This window comes from Cetorhinus maximus, chromosome 35 (genome assembly GCF_964194155.1).
Source record: "Cetorhinus maximus chromosome 35, sCetMax3.hap1.1, whole genome shotgun sequence".
Lineage (NCBI taxonomy): Eukaryota > Metazoa > Chordata > Chondrichthyes > Lamniformes > Cetorhinidae > Cetorhinus > Cetorhinus maximus.
The window spans coordinates 3404001-3421340 of record NC_135913.1 but is presented as its reverse complement, the minus strand read 5'-3'; the positions used below and the strand labels follow the sequence as shown (position 1 = coordinate 3421340).

The 17340-nt window shown below is 57.6% G+C and overlaps 1 protein-coding gene across 2 annotated transcripts; it reads left to right on the top strand.

Annotated features, from left to right (window-relative positions):
* Positions 1-4968: 4968 nt before the first annotated feature.
* Positions 4969-15450, top strand: LOC144671978 (uncharacterized). 2 transcript variants are annotated; one of them, XR_013574047.1, is made up of 3 exons: positions 4969-5084; positions 13362-14387; positions 14424-15450. XR_013574047.1 is itself a non-coding variant. In XM_078533915.1 (2 exons), exons 1-2 carry the CDS (start codon positions 4993-4995, stop codon positions 13915-13917), a joined length of 648 nt encoding a protein of 215 aa, XP_078390041.1. In that variant the 5' UTR covers positions 4969-4992; the 3' UTR covers positions 13918-15450. The 2 variants fall into 2 exon arrangements, 1 of the variants encoding a protein (XP_078390041.1); XM_078533915.1 differs by having other exon boundaries at positions 13362-15450.
* Positions 15451-17340: the final 1890 nt, after the last annotated feature.

The window sequence follows — 17340 nt, the reverse complement described above, 5'->3', positions numbered from 1 at the left end:
TCCTGGGTGTGGGGCCAAGCTCGGATGATGCACAACTATCGGTGGAAAAAAAACCTCCTCGGTCTTTCAACTGACCACAGAATCTTCCCTTCTTCTCACTGTCCCCCTTTCATCTGCTTAAAACCAATTACAATTCTAACATTTCCCAGTCCTGATGAAAGGCCATCCCTGCCTCGCAACATGACTTCTGTTTCTCCCTCCACAGATGCTGCCAGACCTGCTGAGGTTTTCATAGGAACAGGAGTAGGCTATTTGGTCTGTCGAGCCTGCTCCGCCATTGAGTTAGATGATGATCATCATCCACCTCAATGCCATTTTCCTGCACTATCTCCATTACCCTTCACATCAATGGGCTACAGAAGTCAATTGATCTCTGTCTTGAACATGTTCATCGGTTGAACTTCCACAACCCTCTGGAGTGCAGAATTCCAAGATTCACCACCCACTGAGTGAAAAAATCCATCCTCATCTCAATCTCAGACTATGTCCTCTGGTTCTAGAGCCTCCCCAGCCTGGGGAAACATCTCATCTACATCCACCCCTGTCACACACTGTAAGAATTTTGTAAGTTTTAATCAGGTCCACCCCCTCATTCTCCGAAACTCCAAGGAATAGGGACAGGATCCGTTGTAGATGGGAATGGGGCATTAGGACACAGAGGTAGAAAGAAGTGATGGTGGCGGGAAATCAGCAGCCAAATTTAGACATTAGGGGTGGGGTCAGGACCTGGGAGCGAAGTCAGTCCCTGATGACGACACACTCAGTGGGCGGAATTGGAACGTGGAGGCGGGCGCAGCTGGAGATGACGCAAAAAACAGCGGGCCGGACGACAACATGAGGGAGGATAAAAACAAAAAGCTAAAAGCTACTGCGGATGCTGGAAATCCAAAACAAAATAAAAACAGAATTACCTGGAAAAACTCAGCAAGTCTGGCAGCATCGGCGGAGAAGAAATCAGTCAACGTTTCGAGCCCTCATGGCTCTTCGGCAGAACTGAAGCATAGTTTCAACAAGGGAGAAATATAAATTGGTTTAAGGTGGGTGGGGGGGAAGAGACACATTGAGGGTGTGGTGTGAGCAGATAATCAAAAGATGTCAGAGACAAAAGGGTCAAAGAGGTGTTGAAGGTGGTGGTCTTTGTCTGAGAAAAGTGCTAATTAAGAATGGAAAACAGGATATTCAAAGTACAGCTCTAGTGGGGGTGGGGTGGAAAGACTAAAGGTTTTAGTTTTAGATATAAAAATAATGGAAATAGGTGGGGAAAGAAGAATCTATATAAATTATTGAAAAAAAAGGCGGGTGGGGGGGGAAAAGAAACGGGGTGGGGATGGGGGGAGGGGGAGTTTAAGATCTAAAGTTGTTGAATTCAATATTCAGCCCAGAAGGCTGTAAAGTGCCTAGTCGGAAGATGAGGTGCTGTTCCTCCAGTTTGCGTTGGGCTTCACTGGAACAATGCAGCAAGCCAAGGACAGACATGTGGGCAAGAGAACAGGGTGGAGTGTTAAAATGGCAAGCGACAGGGAGGTTTGGGTCTTTCTTGCGGACAGACGGCAGGTGTTCCGCAAAACGGTCGCCCAGGGAGGAGTCAGGCTGTGATGACGACATAAAGAAACGGTGGACGGGGTCAGGAGCAGAGGGCGGGGTCTGAATTTCTGACTGAATTTGAATCAAGGGGCGGGGTAAGGCTGACAGACGCATTCAATCTGTGGGCAGGATTAGAACATGGGGCGGTGTGAGACAGCGAATGCGCAGACGTCAGTGGGCGGGATTAGAACTGGGGGCGGAGTCAGAGTGCGCTGACGCGCCAAAACAGAGGAAAATTAGAAGTATGAGGCGGGGGTCAGATATCATGATGCAACATTAATGCGCAGAATTAAAATCAGGGGCGGGTTTTAAAATATGGGGGCGGGTCAGAAGGCCGTCAATCGTAACAGTGGACGGTGTGGAAACCAGGGGGCGGGTTTCAGCAGATGGGGCGGTGTCAGAGCCGTTACGTGTAAACTGTAAAAAGGTTTGGAATCAGGAGGTGGGTTCAGCAGGATTGGGCGGGGTCAGAGCCGTGACGCTGCAACTGGGCGGGATTGGAATCAGGGGGCGGGTTTTAGCAGATGGGGCGGAGTCAGGGCTGTGACGTTTGACTGTAAACAAGGTGGGGAATCAAGGTTGCCTCTGTCGCATCTGTTCTGACGATGCCACTTTCCAAAACAGTTCCTCTGTGTCAGCGTGTCGCCCTCACCTCAATGAATTTTAGGCTCGGCACGATGCTGAACTCTTCTTCCGCCGCCTTCGTCTCCGTGCTCACTTCTTTGGGCAGGAGTCTTCTCCCCGTTCAACGGATCCTTTTACCCACCTCCAATATTCTCCCTCCACCTGGACCCCTCCCTCTGGATTCTTACCTTCTCTTGATCTTTTCATTGAGAACTGTTGGCGTGACATTAGCCGTCTCAATTTCTCTGCTCCATTCACCCTCCCTAACCTGTCTCTCTCTGAACTTGCTGCACGCCGTTCTCTCAGGCCCAAGCCTGACATTGTCGTCAAACCCGCTGAAAAGAGTGGTGCTGTTGTTGTCTGGCGCACTGACCTCTACCTCACAAAGGCTGAGCGCCAACTTCCTCCTACACCCCCGCCGCCCGGACCATGACCCCACCACTGAACATCAAGCCATTGCTTCCAGGACTGTTAATGACCTCATCTCCTCTAGAACTCTTCCTTCCACAGCTTCCAACCTGATAGTCTTACAACCTCGGACGGCTCACTTCTACCTCCTACCCAAAATCCACAAATAGGACTGTCCCGGCAGACCAATCATGTCAGTCTGTTCCTGCTCCACGAAACTCATTTCTTGCTATCTTGGCTCCATTCTCTCTCCCCTTGTCCAGTCCCTTCCCACCTACATCCGTGATTCATCTGACACCCTACATCATATCAGCAATTTCCAGTTCCCTGGCTCCAACCACCTCCTCTTCACCATGGACGTCCAATCCCTCTACACCTCCATCCCCCATCGGGATGGTCTGATGGCTCTCCGCTTCTTCCTCGAACAGAGGCCCGAACAATCCCCATCCACCACTAATCTCCCGCGTCTGGGTGAACTTGTTCTCACACTGAACAATTTCTCCTTAAACTCCTCTCACTTCCTCCAAATAAAAGGTGTGGGTATGGGTACCCACATGGGCCCCAGCTATGCCTGTATCTTTATGGGGAATGTGGAACATTCCTTGTTCAAGTTCTAGTCCGGCCCCCTCCCACAACTCTTTCTCTGGTACATCGATGATTGCTTCGGTGTTGCTTCATGCTCTCGTCTGAACCTGAAAAAATTTATTAATTTTGCTTCCAATTTCCACCCCTCCATCATTTTTACATGGTCCATCTCTGAGACTTTCCTTCCTTGACGTCTCTGTCTCAATTGCTGGTGATAGACTGTCCACCAATATTCATTACAAGCCTACCGGCTCCCATAGCTACCTCGACTACAGCTCCTCACAACCCGTTTCCTGTAAGGACTCCATCCCATTCTCTCATTGCCTTCGCCCCCGTCGCATATGTTCTGATGATGCCACTTTCAAAAACAGTTCCTCTGACATGTCATCCTTCTTCCTTAACCGAGGTTTTCCACCCATGGTGGTTGACAGGGCCCTCAACCGTGTCCGGCCCATCTCCCACGCATCCGCCCTCACACCTTCCTCTCCCTCCCAGAAACATGATAGGGTTCCCCTTGTCCTCAACTATCACCCCACCAGCCTCCACATTCAAAGGATCATCCACCCCCATTTCCGACAACTCCAGCATGATGCCACCACCAAACACATCTTCCCCTCACCCCCGCCGGTAGCATTTTGCAGGGATCATTCCCTCCGTGACACCCTGGTCCACTCCTCCATCACCACCTACACCTCAACCCCCTCCCATGGCACCTTCCCATGTAACCGTAGAAGGTGCAACACCTGCCCCATTACCTCCCCTCTCCTCACCGTCCAAGGGCCCAAACACTCCTTTCAAGTAAAGCAGCATTTCATTTGCACTTCTCTCAATTTAGTCTAATGCATTCATTGTTCCCAATGCGGTTTCCTCTACATTGGAGAGACCAAACACAAACTGGGTGACTGCTTTGCGGAACACCTTCCGTCTGTCCACAAGCATGACCCAGACCTCCCTGTCGCTTGCCATTTCAATGCTCCACCCTGCTCTCATTCCCACATGTCCGTCCTTGGCATGCTGCATTGTTCCAATGAAGCTCAAGGCAAACTGGAGGAACAGCACCTCATCTTCTGAGTAGACACTTTACAGCCTTCCGGACTTAACATTGAGTTCAACAATTTTAGATCATGAACTCTCTCCTCCATCCCCACCCACTTTCCGATCCCCCTTTTTTCCAATAATTTTTTTAATTTTTCTTTTCCCACCTATTTCCTTTATTTTTAAATGTATTTCCATCCATTGTTTGATCTTAGCCTTTTTCGCTTTTTTCGATTCCTTCCCCCCACCCCACCCCCACTAGGACTATCTGTACCTTGCTCGTCCTGCTTTCTACTCTTAATTAGCACATTCCTTTAGATAATATCACCACCTTCAACACCCCTTTGTCCTTTTGTCTTTGACATCTTTTGGTTATCTCCACCTATCACTGGCCCTTTATCCAGCTCTACCTGTCCCACTACCCCCCCGCCCCCCCTTAACCCAGTTTACATTTCACCTCTATTTTTACTTAGTTCTGTTGAAGAGTCATACGGACTCGAAACATCAACTGTGTTCCTCTCCGCAGATGCTGCCAGACCTGCTGAGATTTTCCAGTTATTTTTATTTTTGTTCTTGTTTTGGGAACCAGGGGAGGGGTTTAGCAGATGGGGCGGAGTCAGGCCGTGACGCTGAATGTGGGCGGGATTAGAATCGGGGCGGGTTTAGCAGCATTGGGCGGAGTCAGAGCCGTGACGCAAAATCTGGGCGGGATTAGAATCAGGGGGCGGGTCCGGAAGCTCAGGCTCCGGAGGAAAGATGGCTGCGCTCGTAGCTGATTATGGGTCGTCGGAGAGTGAAGGCGAGGCGGAGAGGCAGAGCGGGACAGAGCCCGGCAGCAGCGAGCCCAGGTAGTGAGCCAGGGGGTGCGGGTGGACAGGGAGCTGCGGGAGGGAGGGAGCGTGGGAAGGACAGGAGAGAAGGATGGAGCAGGGGTAGGACAGGGGAGAGGGAGAGAGCAGGGGAATGACAGGGGAGAGGAAGAGGGCAGGGGAAGGACAGGGGAGAGGGAGAGAGCAGGGGGATGACAGGGGGGAGGGAGAGCAGGGGGATGACAGGGGGGAGGGAGAGAGCAGGGGGATGACAGGGGGGAGGGAGAGAGCAGGGGGATGACAGGGGGGAGGGAGAGAGCAGGGGGATGACAGGGGGGAGGGAGAGAGCAGGGGGATGACAGGGGAGAGGGAGAGGGCAGGGGAAGGACAGGGGAGAGGGCAGGGGAAGGACAGGGGAGAGGGAGAGGGCAGGGGAAGGACAGGGGAGAGGGAAAGAGCAGGGGAAGGACAGGGGAGAGGGAGAGAGCAGGGGGAGGACAGAGGAGAGGGAGAGAGCAGGGGGAGGACAGAGGAGAGGGAGAGAGCAGGGGAAGGACATGGGAGAGGGAGGGAACGGGGAAGGACAGGGGAGAGGGAGAGAGCATCAGAGGGACTGGGAGGGACAGAGCAGTGTTGGGATAGTGAGGAGAGGCAGAGAGCAGCGGGCGCATGGGGGGAGGGAGATAGCAAGTATAAGACAGTGGGGAGAGGGAGAGAGCAGCGTGAGTGTGGGGGAGAGTGAGAGCAATGGTAGGAAGGTGGGGCGAGGGAGAGAGCAGGGGGAAGACAGGAGGGAAGGTTACGGGGAGAAGGCGGGAGAATGAGGTTGAGAAACTTATCAGCCATGATTGAATGGCAGAGCAGACTCGATTGGCCGAATGGCCTAATTTCTGCTCCTATGTCTTATGGCCTAATAAGGCAAGAGCAGGGGTAGAACACGAGGGAGGGAGAGAGCAGAGGGAGGACATGGATGGAGCATGCGAAGGACGGGGGAGGGAGAGAGCAGGGGAAGGACAGGAGGGAGGGAGAGAGCAGTGGTGAGACAGTGAGGAGAGGGAGAATGCAGTGGGTGGATTGGGGGAGGTAGAGAGCAGCGTGAGTATGGGGGAGCGTGAGTACAAGGGTAGGAAGGTGGAGAGAGCAGCCGGAGCAGATGAGGAGGGAGCGAGATCCGTGGGAAAACGAGAGAGCAGCGAGAGATCAGGAAGAGGGACAGTGCAGTGGGGTGGAGCAGCCGGAGGATAGTGGGATGAGGGTGGGAGCAGCCGGAGGATAGTGGGATGAGGGTGGGAGCAGCCGGAGGAGAGGGGGCGGGATACAGCAGGGGATGGAGAGAACGGAGAGAGTGCAGGGAGGACAGGAGGGAGAGTGCACCGGGAGGAGAGAGAGAGCAGGTGAAGGACAGGGTAGGGAGAGAGCAGGTGGAGCGAGTGACCAAGGGGTGGACTGTGGAGGGAGACAGCAGGGGTAGGACAGTAGGGAGAGGGAGAGAGCAGAGGCAGGGAGAGGATGGGTAGGGAGTGGGCAGTTGGAGGACGGGGAGGGAACGGGCATGGGGAGGGAAGGGAGGGAGGGAGAGAGCAAGGGTAGGATGGCGCGGAGACAGAGATGCAGGGGGAGGGAGAGAGAGCAGCGGGAGGACAGGAGTGCGAGGAAGCAGCGGGAGAGCAGGGGGAGGACAGGGAGGGAGGGTGAAAGCAGGGGGAAGGATAGAGCGAGGGAGGACAGAGAGGGGGAGGGCGGGGGCCAGGGAGAAAACAGTGGAAGGACAGGGGGAGGGAGAGAACACGAGGAGGACAGGGAGGGAGGGAGAGAGCAGGAGGACGGATGGAGAGAGCAGCGGGAGGACAGTCGGGGGAGGGAGGGAAGGGGAGGAGGACAGGGAGGGAGCAAGAGGAGGACAGGGGAGTGAGAGAGCTGGGAGGGGACGGACAGAGGGAGCAGGGGGAGGACAGGGAGGGAGGGAGCAGGGGAAGGAGAGAGCAGGGGGAGGACAGGGAGGGAGAGAGCAGGGGGAGGACAGGGAGGGAGAGAGCAGGGGGAGGACAGGGAGGGAGAGAGCAGGGGGAGGACAGGGAGGGAGAGAGCAGGGGGAGGACTGGGAGGGAGAGAGCATGGGGAGGACAGGGAGGGAGAGAGCAGGGGGAGGACAGGGAGGGAGAGAGCAGGGGTGGGATAGTGAGGAGAGGGAGAGAGCAGCAGGCAGTTGGGGGGAGACAGGGCAGGTGTAGGACAGTGGGGAGAGGGAGAGAGCAGCGGGGAGGAGAGGGGACGGGTTACTACAGGGGGTGGAGAGGAGGGAGAGAGCAGCGGGAGGAGAGGTGGGAGGGAGAGATCAGAGGGAGGGAGAGAGCAGAGAGAAGGGAGAGAGCAGAGGGGAGGGAGAGAGCAGAGGGGAGGGAGAGAGCAGAGGGAGGGAGAGAGCAGAGGGGAGGGCAGGGAGGGAGAGAGAAAACGTGCAGCGGGAGGATGAGGGGGAGGGAGAGAGCAGGGGTAGGACAGAAGGGAGAGGGGAAGAGCAGCGGGGTGGATAGGGGACGAGAGAGAGCAGGGCTAGGACAGTGGGGAGAGGGAGAGCGCAGCCGGCACAGAGGGGGAGGGAGAGAGCAGCTGGCAGAGACGGGGAGGGAGAGAGCAGGGGGAGGAATGGAGAGAGCAGTGGCAGGGAGAGGGTGGGTAGAGATAGAGAGGGGGAGTGAGAAGGCAGCTGGAGAATGGGGATGGAGTGAGCAGGGGGAGGACAGGGAGAGAGCAAGGGTAGGATGGGAGATCGAGAGAGAAGCGGGAGCGCAGCGGGGTCTGAGAGAGCAGGGGGAGGGCAGCGGGGTCTGAGAGAGCAGGGGGAGGGCAGCGGGGTCTGAGAGAGCAGGGGGAGGAGGACAGCGACTGAGAGCAGCACAAGGACAGGGAGTGAGGGAGCAGCGGGAGGATGGAGGGAGAGGGCAGGGGTAGGACATTGGGGAAAGGGTCTGGAGAGAGCAGAGGGAGGAGGGGAGGGCTGGGAGGGAGAGAGCAGGGGGAGGAGGGGAGGGCTGAGAGGGAGAGATAAGGGGGAGGAGGGAGAGAGCAGAGGGAGGATGGGCGACAGAGAGCGGGGGGAGGATGGGGGAGGGAGAGAGCAGGGGGAGGATGGGGGAGGGAGAGAGCAGAGGGAGGATGGGGGACAGAGAGAGCAGAGGGAGGATGGGGGACAGAGAGAGCAGAGGGACAGAGGGAGAAGGGGGGAGGGAGAGAGCAGAGGGAGGATGGGGAGGGAGAGAGCAGCGGGGAGACAGTGGTGGGAGGGGGAGAGAGCAGCGGGAGGGACTGGGAGGGAGAGAGCAGGGGTAGGAACAGAGGGAGGAGCAGAGGGAGGGAGAAAGCAGGGCCAGGACGGGTAAGGATAGAGCGGGAGAGGAGATAGGAGTTAGAGGGCAGTTGGAGGCCGGGGACGGAGGAAGAGAGCAAGGGAAGGACGGGGAGATGGAGAGAACATCGAAAGGATGGGGGAGGGAGAGAGCAGCGGGAGGACCGTGGGAGGGTGAGGGCAGGGGGAGGGTGAAGGCAGGGGGAGGGCAGGGGGAGGGGGAGGGCAGGGGGAGAGGGAGGGCAGGGGGAGGGGAGGGCAGGGGGAGGGGAGGGCAGGGGGAGGGGGAGAGCAGAGGGAGGGGGAGGGTGAGGGTGAGGGCAGGGGGAGGGTGAGGGCAGGGGGAGGGTGAGGGCAGGGTGAGGGCAGGGGGAGGGTGAGGGCAGGGGGAGGGTGAGGGCGGGGGAGGGTGAGGGCGGGGGCAGGGTGAGGACGGGGGCAGGGTGAGTGAGGGTGAGGGCGAGGGCAAGGTGAGGGCAGGGTGAGGGCGAGGGCAGGGTGAGGGCGAGGGCAGGGTGAGGGTGAGGGCAGGGCGAGGACAGGGCGACGGCGGGGGGAGGGCGAGGGCAGGGGGAGGGTGAGGGCAGTGGGAGGGCAGGGTGAGGGAGAGAGCAGCGGGAGGGCAGGGTGAGGGAGAGAGCAGCGGGTGGGCAGGGGGAGGGGGAGGAAGAGGGCAGTGGGAGGACGGAGGGAGAGAGCAGCGGGTGGGCAGGGGGAGGGGGAGGGAGAGAGTAGCATGAGGATGGGAAGATGGAGAGAGCAGCTGGAGCAGAGTGGTCGGGATTGAGCAAGGGCTGTAGAGGAGCGGGAGAGCAGTGGGAGGAGGGGTGAGGGAGAGAGAGCAGCGGGAAGACAGGGGAGAGCAAGAGGGCAGTGACGAGGGAAGCAGCGGGAAGATAGTGGGGGCAGGGAGAGAGCAGCCGGAAGACAGTGCAGGGGACGGAGGGAGAGAACAGCGGGAGAATGGAGAAGGGCGAGAGCAGGGGGAGGACGAGAGTGGGAGAGAGCAGCGGGGGACAGAGGGAGGGAGAGAGCAGCGGGGGACAGAGGGAGGGAGAGAGCAGCGGGGGACAGCAGGAGGGAGAGAGCAGCGGGGGACAGCGGGAGGGAGAGAGCAGCGGGGGACAGCGGGAGGGAGAGAGCAGCGGGGGACAGAGGGAGGGAGAGAGCAGCGGGGGACAGAGGGAGGGAGAGAGTAGCGGGGGACAGCGGGAGGGAGAGAGCAGCGGGGGACAGCAGGAGGGAGTGAGCAGCGGGGGACAGAGGGAGGGAGAGAGCAGGGGTAGGACGGTGGGGAGAGGGAGTGAGCACCGGGTGGATGGGGTCAGGTAGAGAGTAGAGCAGCGGGAGGAGAGAGGGAGAGTGCAGCAGGACAGGGAGGGAGGGAGAGAGCAGTGGGAGGGCATGGAGGTAGAGGGCAGGGGGAGGGAGGGTGCTGTGGGAGGGCAGGGAGCAAGGGGGAGAGAGTAGCTGCTGAGAGGAGGGAGAGGGATCAGTGGGAAGACAGGGTGTGAAAGAGAGCAAGGGGAGGACGGGTGAGTGGGAAAGAGCAGGGGGAGGACGGGTGAGTGGGAGAGAGCAGGGGAAGTAGTTGGGGAGAGAGCTGCGGGAGGAGATGTTTTGAGGGAGAGAGAAGCAGGAGGACGGAGCAAGGGACAGAACAGTGACGGAGAGGGAGGTACGGGAGGATGGGGAGGGAGGGAGCGAGCAGGGGGAGGGAAGGAGAGAGCAGGGGGAGGATAGGGGAGGGAGGGGGAGAGCAGGGGGAGGACGTGGAGGGAGGGGGAGAGCAGGGGTAGGGTAGTGGGGGGAGAGTGCGGGAGAAAAAGAGAGAGAGAGCAGTAGGAGGATGGCGGGAGGGAAAGAGCAGGGATAGGAGAGTGCGGAGAGGGAGAGAGCATGGGGAGGAGAAGGAGGGAGAGAGCATGGGGAGGGAGAGAACGGGGGGACTGGCGGTGGAGGGAGAGAGCAGTGGAGGATAACAGGAAGGGAGAGAGCAGCGGGAGGACAGTGTGGGGGATGGAGAGAACAGTGGGGGTAGAGGGAGCGGGGAGGGAGAGAGCAGGGGGTGGACTGGGATGAGGGAAAGAGCAATGGAGGACAGGAGGGAGGCAGAGAGCTGCGGGAAGTCTTGCGGGGAGAGAGCAGCAGGAAGACAGAGGGGGGAGGGTGAGAACAGCAATGGGATAGGGGAGAACAGTGTGGAGGGGGCGCTGTGTGGTCACTGCTTGAGGAGCAGTGTGGAATGGGAGTGGTGTAGGGCCGGCCTGCTGGCTGATGAGAAAACAGGGCATTTATTGAACAAACTGATCATCTCAAAGTGGAAAAGTAATGGAACCTCTTACTCAGGCAGAGGATAGAAGGACTCTCCTCATGTGGAGGAGAAGGTGTCAACCTGGGTGACTCCTTATTTCATGGGACCTGGATATTGCTGGCAAGGCAACTCATCTGTAATTGCCCTTGAACTGAGTGACTTGCTGTGCCATTTCAGGGGGCAGTTAAGAGTCAACCACATTGCTGTGGGTGTGGAGCCACATGTAGGCCAGACCGGTTAAGGCTGGCAGATTTCCTTCCCCCCTAGGGGCATTAATGAATCAGTGGGGTTTTAACGACGATCAGCACTGGTTTCACGTGCGGAACTTGAAGCCTTAAGGGCCAATCAGGGTTGAGCTGCCTCTTTTAAATTTCAAGCATTGCTTGGCAGTTAACTGTCAGTCAACATCACTGGTGCACTCTCCATGGCAATGCCTCTACCAGAGTCCACTTGCCAACTACTAATCAGCACTCTCTTAACAAACAGTATAAATTGTTGTTTTCCCCTTGTATTTGGTATCCTTGCATATGTGTCCTGATGAGTGCTGGAGTGAAAGCTTTGACAAGTGTCTTTCCTTTCTCAGCAATGCTTTCCATTACTGAGACTGGTTTTTAAACACCAAATTTTATTAATTGTCTTTAAATTCTACCTACTACCATGGTGGCATTTGAACCCATGCCTCCAGAGCATTAGCCAGGACCTTTGGATTACTAGCCCAGTGACATTACCACTACGCCACTGCCTTCCTATTGGTTTCCAAGCCCCTGAGGAGACAGTTCTCTCCCTAGATCAGATATTTCACAACCCTGGGCCATCCAAAGTGCTTCCACACCAACGTGGTACTCGTAGAGTTTGTATTCATTGCTGTAAATGTAGGAAATGTATCAGCAAGACCCCAAAAACGGCAGTGCCATAATGACCAGAGAATGCTGCAAATACTCAGCAATTCATGATGCATCTGCTGTGTGTGTGTGAGGGGGGGGGGGTGAGAGAGAGAGAGAGAGGGGTGAAGTTTCAGGTCCATAACACAAGAACAAGGAGCAGGAGTAGGCCATTCGGCCCCTCGAACCTGCTCTGCCATTTGATAAAATCATGGCTGACCTGATAGTAACTTTAAATCTGTATCCCACCTACCCCCCGATAACCTATCGCCCACCCACCTTGCTTGTCAGCAATCCATCCACAGCCTTTTCAAGAAGAGAGCCCCAAAGACTCTCAACCCCCTGAGAAAAAAAAATTCGCCTCCTCTCCGATTTAAACGGGTGACACCTTATTTTTAAACAGTGACCCCCTAATTCTAGCTTCTCCCACAAGAGGAAACATCCTCTCCACATCCACCCTGTCAAGACCCGTCAGGATCTTGTGTGTTTCAATCAAATCGCCTCTCGCTCTTCTGAACTCTAGCGAAGACAAGCCTAGCCTGTCCAACCTTTCCCCATAAGACAACCCACCCATTCCAGGTACTAGCCTGGTAAACCTTTTCTCATCTGCTTCCAACACATTTACATCCTTCCTTATATAAGGTGACCAATACTATACACAGTACTCCCAATGTGGTCTCACTAGTGCCCTGTACAACTGAAGCATAACCTCCCTACTTTTGTAATCGATTCCCCTCACAATAAATCATCACATTCTATTAGCTTTCCCAGTTACCTGCTGTACCTGCATACTAATGTTTTGCGATTCATGCACTAGGACACCCAGATCCTTAGTGCTCGCAGTGTTTTGTGCTTTTTCTTTTGAATTTCCAGCATCTGCAGTATTTTGCGTTTATCATTTGTCTGTGATGTTAGCTGAACGGAATGACACTAGGAAGTTCTGAGGAACTAAGGGACCTTGGCGTGTGTGTCCATAGATCTCTGAAGGCGGAGGGGCATGTTAGTGGGGTGGTCAAAAAGGCATATGGGACACTTGCCTTTATCAGTCGAGGCATAGATTACAAAAGTAAGGAGGTCATGTTGGAGTTGTATAGAACCTTGGTGAGGTCACAGCTGGAGTACTGTGTGCAGTTCTGGTCGCCACATTATAAGAAGGATGTGATTGCACTGGAGGGGGTGCAGAGGAGATTCACCAGGATGTTGCCTGGCATGAAACATTTAAGTTATGAAGAGAGGTTGGATAGACTTGGGTTGTTTTCGTTGGAGCAGAGAAGACTGAGGGGCGACCTGATCGAGGTGTACAAGATTATGAGGGGCATGGGCAGGGTGGATAGGGAGCAGCTGTTCCCCTTAGTTGAAGGGTCAGTCACGAGGGGACACAAGTTCAAGGTGAGGGGCAGGAGGTTTAGGGGGGATGTGAGGAAAAACTTTTTTCCCCAGAGGGTGGTGAGGGTCTGGAATGTGCTGCCTGGGAGGGTGGTGGAGGCGGGTTGCCTCACATCCTTTAAAAAGTACCTGGATGAGCACTTGGCACCTCATAACATTCAAGGCTATGGGCCAAGTGCTGGTAAATGGGATTAGGTAGGTAGGTCAGGTGTTTCTCACGTGTCGGTGCAGACTCGATGGGCCGAAGGGCCTCTTCTGCACTGTGAGATTCTGTGACAGGTGATTGTTGAGAAACTTGCCTGCTCTTGATTCAAAGGTGCCGTCCCCACTGTGGTTGGAGTAAATTCTGCCTCTGAACCGTTTTCCTCCCTCCTCTGTTTTAATCGCAGGTCCCCAGGGAACGCAGCGTCCGGGCTGAAGGAGCCGCCGGCCGAGGAGTCCGGGAGCGAGGAGGAGCACGGCGAGACCGGCGTCCAGGGGAAACCAACGTGGGAGCCCCAGGAGGCCTCGGCCCTCAAGCTCCCGCCGCCGGAGCTGGAGGCAGGCCGGGGCCACGCGGGGGTCTTCGCCAACCCCTTCACCCGGGAGCGCCACGAGCGCCTGAGCCTGCTGGAGAAGCACGTGAGGCTGACGGCCCCCGTCAGGACCGAGGAAGACGGGGGCCGGAAGATCTGCCTGGCCTACCGCAAGGATGGCCGCTGTCGCTACGGCAGCAACTGCAAGTTCGCCCACGACAGCGACCTGCCAACCTACAACCCTGAGTCGGGCGCCCCCAGGCCGCCGGCGGGGTCGCGGCCCCAGGAGAATGGCGGCGGCGGCGGCGAGGAAGCCAAGCCCAGGAGCAGCAAGAAGAGGCCAGGGCTGGGCCCCACTCTCATTCCTCCCAAGCGGAGCTTGAAGAACTACCAGGCCCAGCGAGCCAAGGAGGGGCCCGGCCTACTGTAGCAGGCTCAGTGTCCAAGGGATCCAGCCTTCCGTAACATGTCCAGCGTTAGAGGGGCCCGGCCTACTGTAGCAGGCTCAGCACCATAAGGGATCCAGCCGACTTATTTTAACAGGCCCAGTGCCAGGAGGGCCCCAGCCTACTGGAACAGGCCCAGTGCCAGGAGGACCCCAGCCTACTGGAACAGGCCCAGTGCCAGGAGGGCCCCAGCCTACTGGAACAGGCCCAGTGCCAGGAGGGCTTCGGCCCACTGGAACAGGCCCAGTTCCAGGAGCATCCAGGCCAACCAGGACAGGCCCAGAATTAGGAGGGCCCCGCCTTCTGTACCAAGCCTAGTTAGGAGGACCCTGGCCTCCTGGAACAGGCCCAGAGATAGGAGGGGTCCTGCGAGCTATAACAGGCCCAGTGCCAGGAGCACCCCTGCCTACTGGAGCAGGCCCAGAGTTAGGAGGGCCCCAGCCTGCTGGAACAGGCCGAGAGTTAGGAGGGCCCCGGCCTGCTGGAACAGGCCCAGTGCCAGGAGTGCCCCGGCCTACTGGATCAGGCCCAGAGTTAGGAGGGCCCCAGCCTGCTGGTACAGGCCCAGAGTTAGGAGAGCCCTGGCCTACTCTAACAGACACCAATGCTAGAAGGACCCCAGCCTACTTCAGCAGGCCCAACATCAGGAGAGGCCCGGCCTACTGCAGCAGACCAAGTGGCAGGAGGCGCCCTACCTCCTGGAACAGGCCCAGTTCCAGGAGGCATCTGGTTCCTGGATCAAACAAGCGCCAGCGGAGGCCCAGTGTAGTTTAACAAGCCCAGAGTTAGTGGTCTCGGCCTACTGGAACAGCCTGGTGCCAGGAGGGTCCCGCACTACTGGAACAGGCCCAGTGTTAGGAGTGTTGGCCCAGCAGAAGAGGCCCAAGGAGAGATGTGGCCCTGCTTTACTGAAACTGGCCCACCTGGTACCTGGTGATGCCCAACCTAATGTAACAGGAGCCTGCATGTGAGGACCATGATCGCCATGGACAGCAGGAGGCAAATTTGACCCGACCTCCCATCTCCCTGATGACCTGGACTCGGCCGGTCACTTGCTGTCAAAGCTTGACCGCCTCCTCCCTTGAGTTTTGAGGGGCTGGGGCCTTCAGGTCCGTTTCATGCAAAACTATAATATGCTAGGACGGTTGGGACTCCCGTTGAGCTCAGGTTCCTGTCCACCCACCCCTGCAGATAGCGGAGCAAACAGGGTCAGGGTACAGAGGGGCTAACCCCCGGCCCTCGGGGAATCTCGGCGTTGGCCAAATTCTCCTGGCTGGCCGCGGGTGTGAGGCTCTTCGTGGCGGAACAGCCTGCTGCTGCTTCACATCCAGACCGATGTGTGCAGGATGGCCATTGAGGTGCAATGTTTCCGTGGCTGATCCCAGTCCACGGGAGAGGGCTGAGGCTGTTCCATTCTTGACTGTTAACCTCATTGCCCCCTCCGCTGTAAAAGGCCTGTGCCTCTGTATAATTTACTTATTTCTCATGTTGTGACTGAATAAACTGGTTAATTGGTGTGTTACTGCTCCATGTGACTGATTCTCCTGCCCTCACCGCGGTCTCTCCCCCTTTCCTTCTGTCACTCAGCTCTTGCTTTGCGTCTCCTCTCCCCTTCCCTTTCCTGTCTGTCTCCATCCTCCTCTCCCTCCCCACCTCTGTTTCCTCTCACCTCCCATCTCTCTCTCTCTCTCTCTCTCTCTCCACTTTCCTCCCAGCCATCACTGTGTGCCCTTTCCTTCCCATCACGTCTGTCTCTTTCCTCTCCCCTCTCTCAAGCTTTATGCCTGCCTGTCCTCTCTCCTCACCTTTCAGTCTGTTTCTTCCTACACCCACCACCACCCCAATCCCACCCCCACCCCACAAACACCACCCTCCTTCGGATTGTAGCGCTCCCCTCCCTCCCTCCCTCTTTCAGTCTGCCCTGTCCCTTCACCTTGCTGAGCCTCTCCTACTCTCACTTCAGCCTGAGTCTGCCCGCCCTGTCCCTCCGCTCCCACTCCCTATCTCTGCCCTCTGCGTCCCCTGAGTATGTCATTCTCCACCCGCCCCCAAGTTTGTTTCCCACCCCCACTGAGCCTGTCTCTCCCCGCCCAACGAGTCTGTCTCTCTCTCTCTCTCTCTCTGCCCCCCCCCCCCCCCCCAACGAGTCTGTCTCTCCCCCGCCGCCCAACGAGTCTGTCTCTCCCCCGCCGCCCAACGAGTCTGTCTCTCCCCCCCCGTCCAACGAGTCTGTCTCTCCCCCCCCGTCCAACGAGTCTGTCTCTCCCCCCCATCAACGAGTCTGACTCTTCTCCCCTCCTCCCAACAAGTCTGTCTCTCCCCCCCACCCCCCGAGTCTGTCTCTCCCCCCCCATCAACGAGTCTGACTCTTCTCCCCCCCTCCCAACAAGTCTGTCTCTCCCCCCCCCCCCCGAGTCTCTCTCCCCCCCCCCGAGTCTCTCTCCCCCCCCGAGTCTCTCTCCCCCCCCTCCCAACGAGTCTCTCTCCCCCCCCCCTCCCAACGAGTCTCTCTCCCCCCCCGCTCCCAACGAGTCTGTCTCTTCCCCCCCAACGAGTCTGTCTCTTCCCCCCCCAACGAGTCTGTCTCTTCCCCCCCTCAACGAGTCTGTCTCTCTCCACCCCCCCAAACTAGTCTGTCTCTCCCCCCCCCCCCCCACAACGAGTCTTCCCCCCGCCAACGAATCTGTCTCTTCCCCCCCCCTCAACGAGTCTGTCTCTTCCCCCCACAACGAGTCTGTCTCTTCCCCCCCCCACAACGAGTCTGTCTCTCCCTCCCCCTCCCAACGAGTCTGTCTCTCCCTCCCCCTCCCAACGAGTCTGTCTCTTCCCCCCCCCACAACGAGTCTGTCTCTCCCTCCCCCTCCCAACGAGTCTGTCTCTCCCTCCCCCTCCCAACGAGTTTGTCTCTCCCTCCCCCTCCCAACGAGTTTGTCTCTCCCTCCCCCTCCCAACGAGTTTGTCTCTCGCCCCCCCACCCGAGTCTGTCTCTCCCCCTCCCAACGAGTCTGTCTCCCCCCCCCCCCAACAGTCTGTCTCTCCCTCCCCCTCCCAACAAGTCTGTCTCTCCCCCCCCCCCACCAACGAGTCTGTCTCTCCCCCCCCCCCACCCCACCAACGAGTCTCTCTCTCCCCCCGCAACGAGTCTGCCTCCTCCCGCCAAGTCCTTCTCCTCTCTCACCCCCCCTCTCCCCCACCCCGGTCTGCCCTGCCCCTCCCCCCCGTCTGCCTCCCCCTCCCCCCGAGTCTGTCTCCTTCCCCCTGCCACCACCCCCTCCCCGCCAAGTCTATCCCGCCTTAACCCCTTGCTGCCTTTCCTGCACCCGTCTCACCCTGCTCCGTCCTAGACAAACCTTTGATGGTAATGGGACACGTTCAAATGGCTATTGAAAAGGTACGTGGAATATTTG

Excerpts from the sequence above, each read along its gene's own strand:
- LOC144671978 (XM_078533915.1), top strand. The coding sequence starts at position 4,993 with ATGGCTGCGCTCGTAGCTGATTATGGGTCGTCGGAGAGTGAAGGCGAG. Across the intron at positions 5,085-13,361 it reads CCCGGCAGCAGCGAGCCCAG|GTCCCCAGGGAACGCAGCGT; the intron begins GTAGTGAGCCAG and ends TTTTAATCGCAG.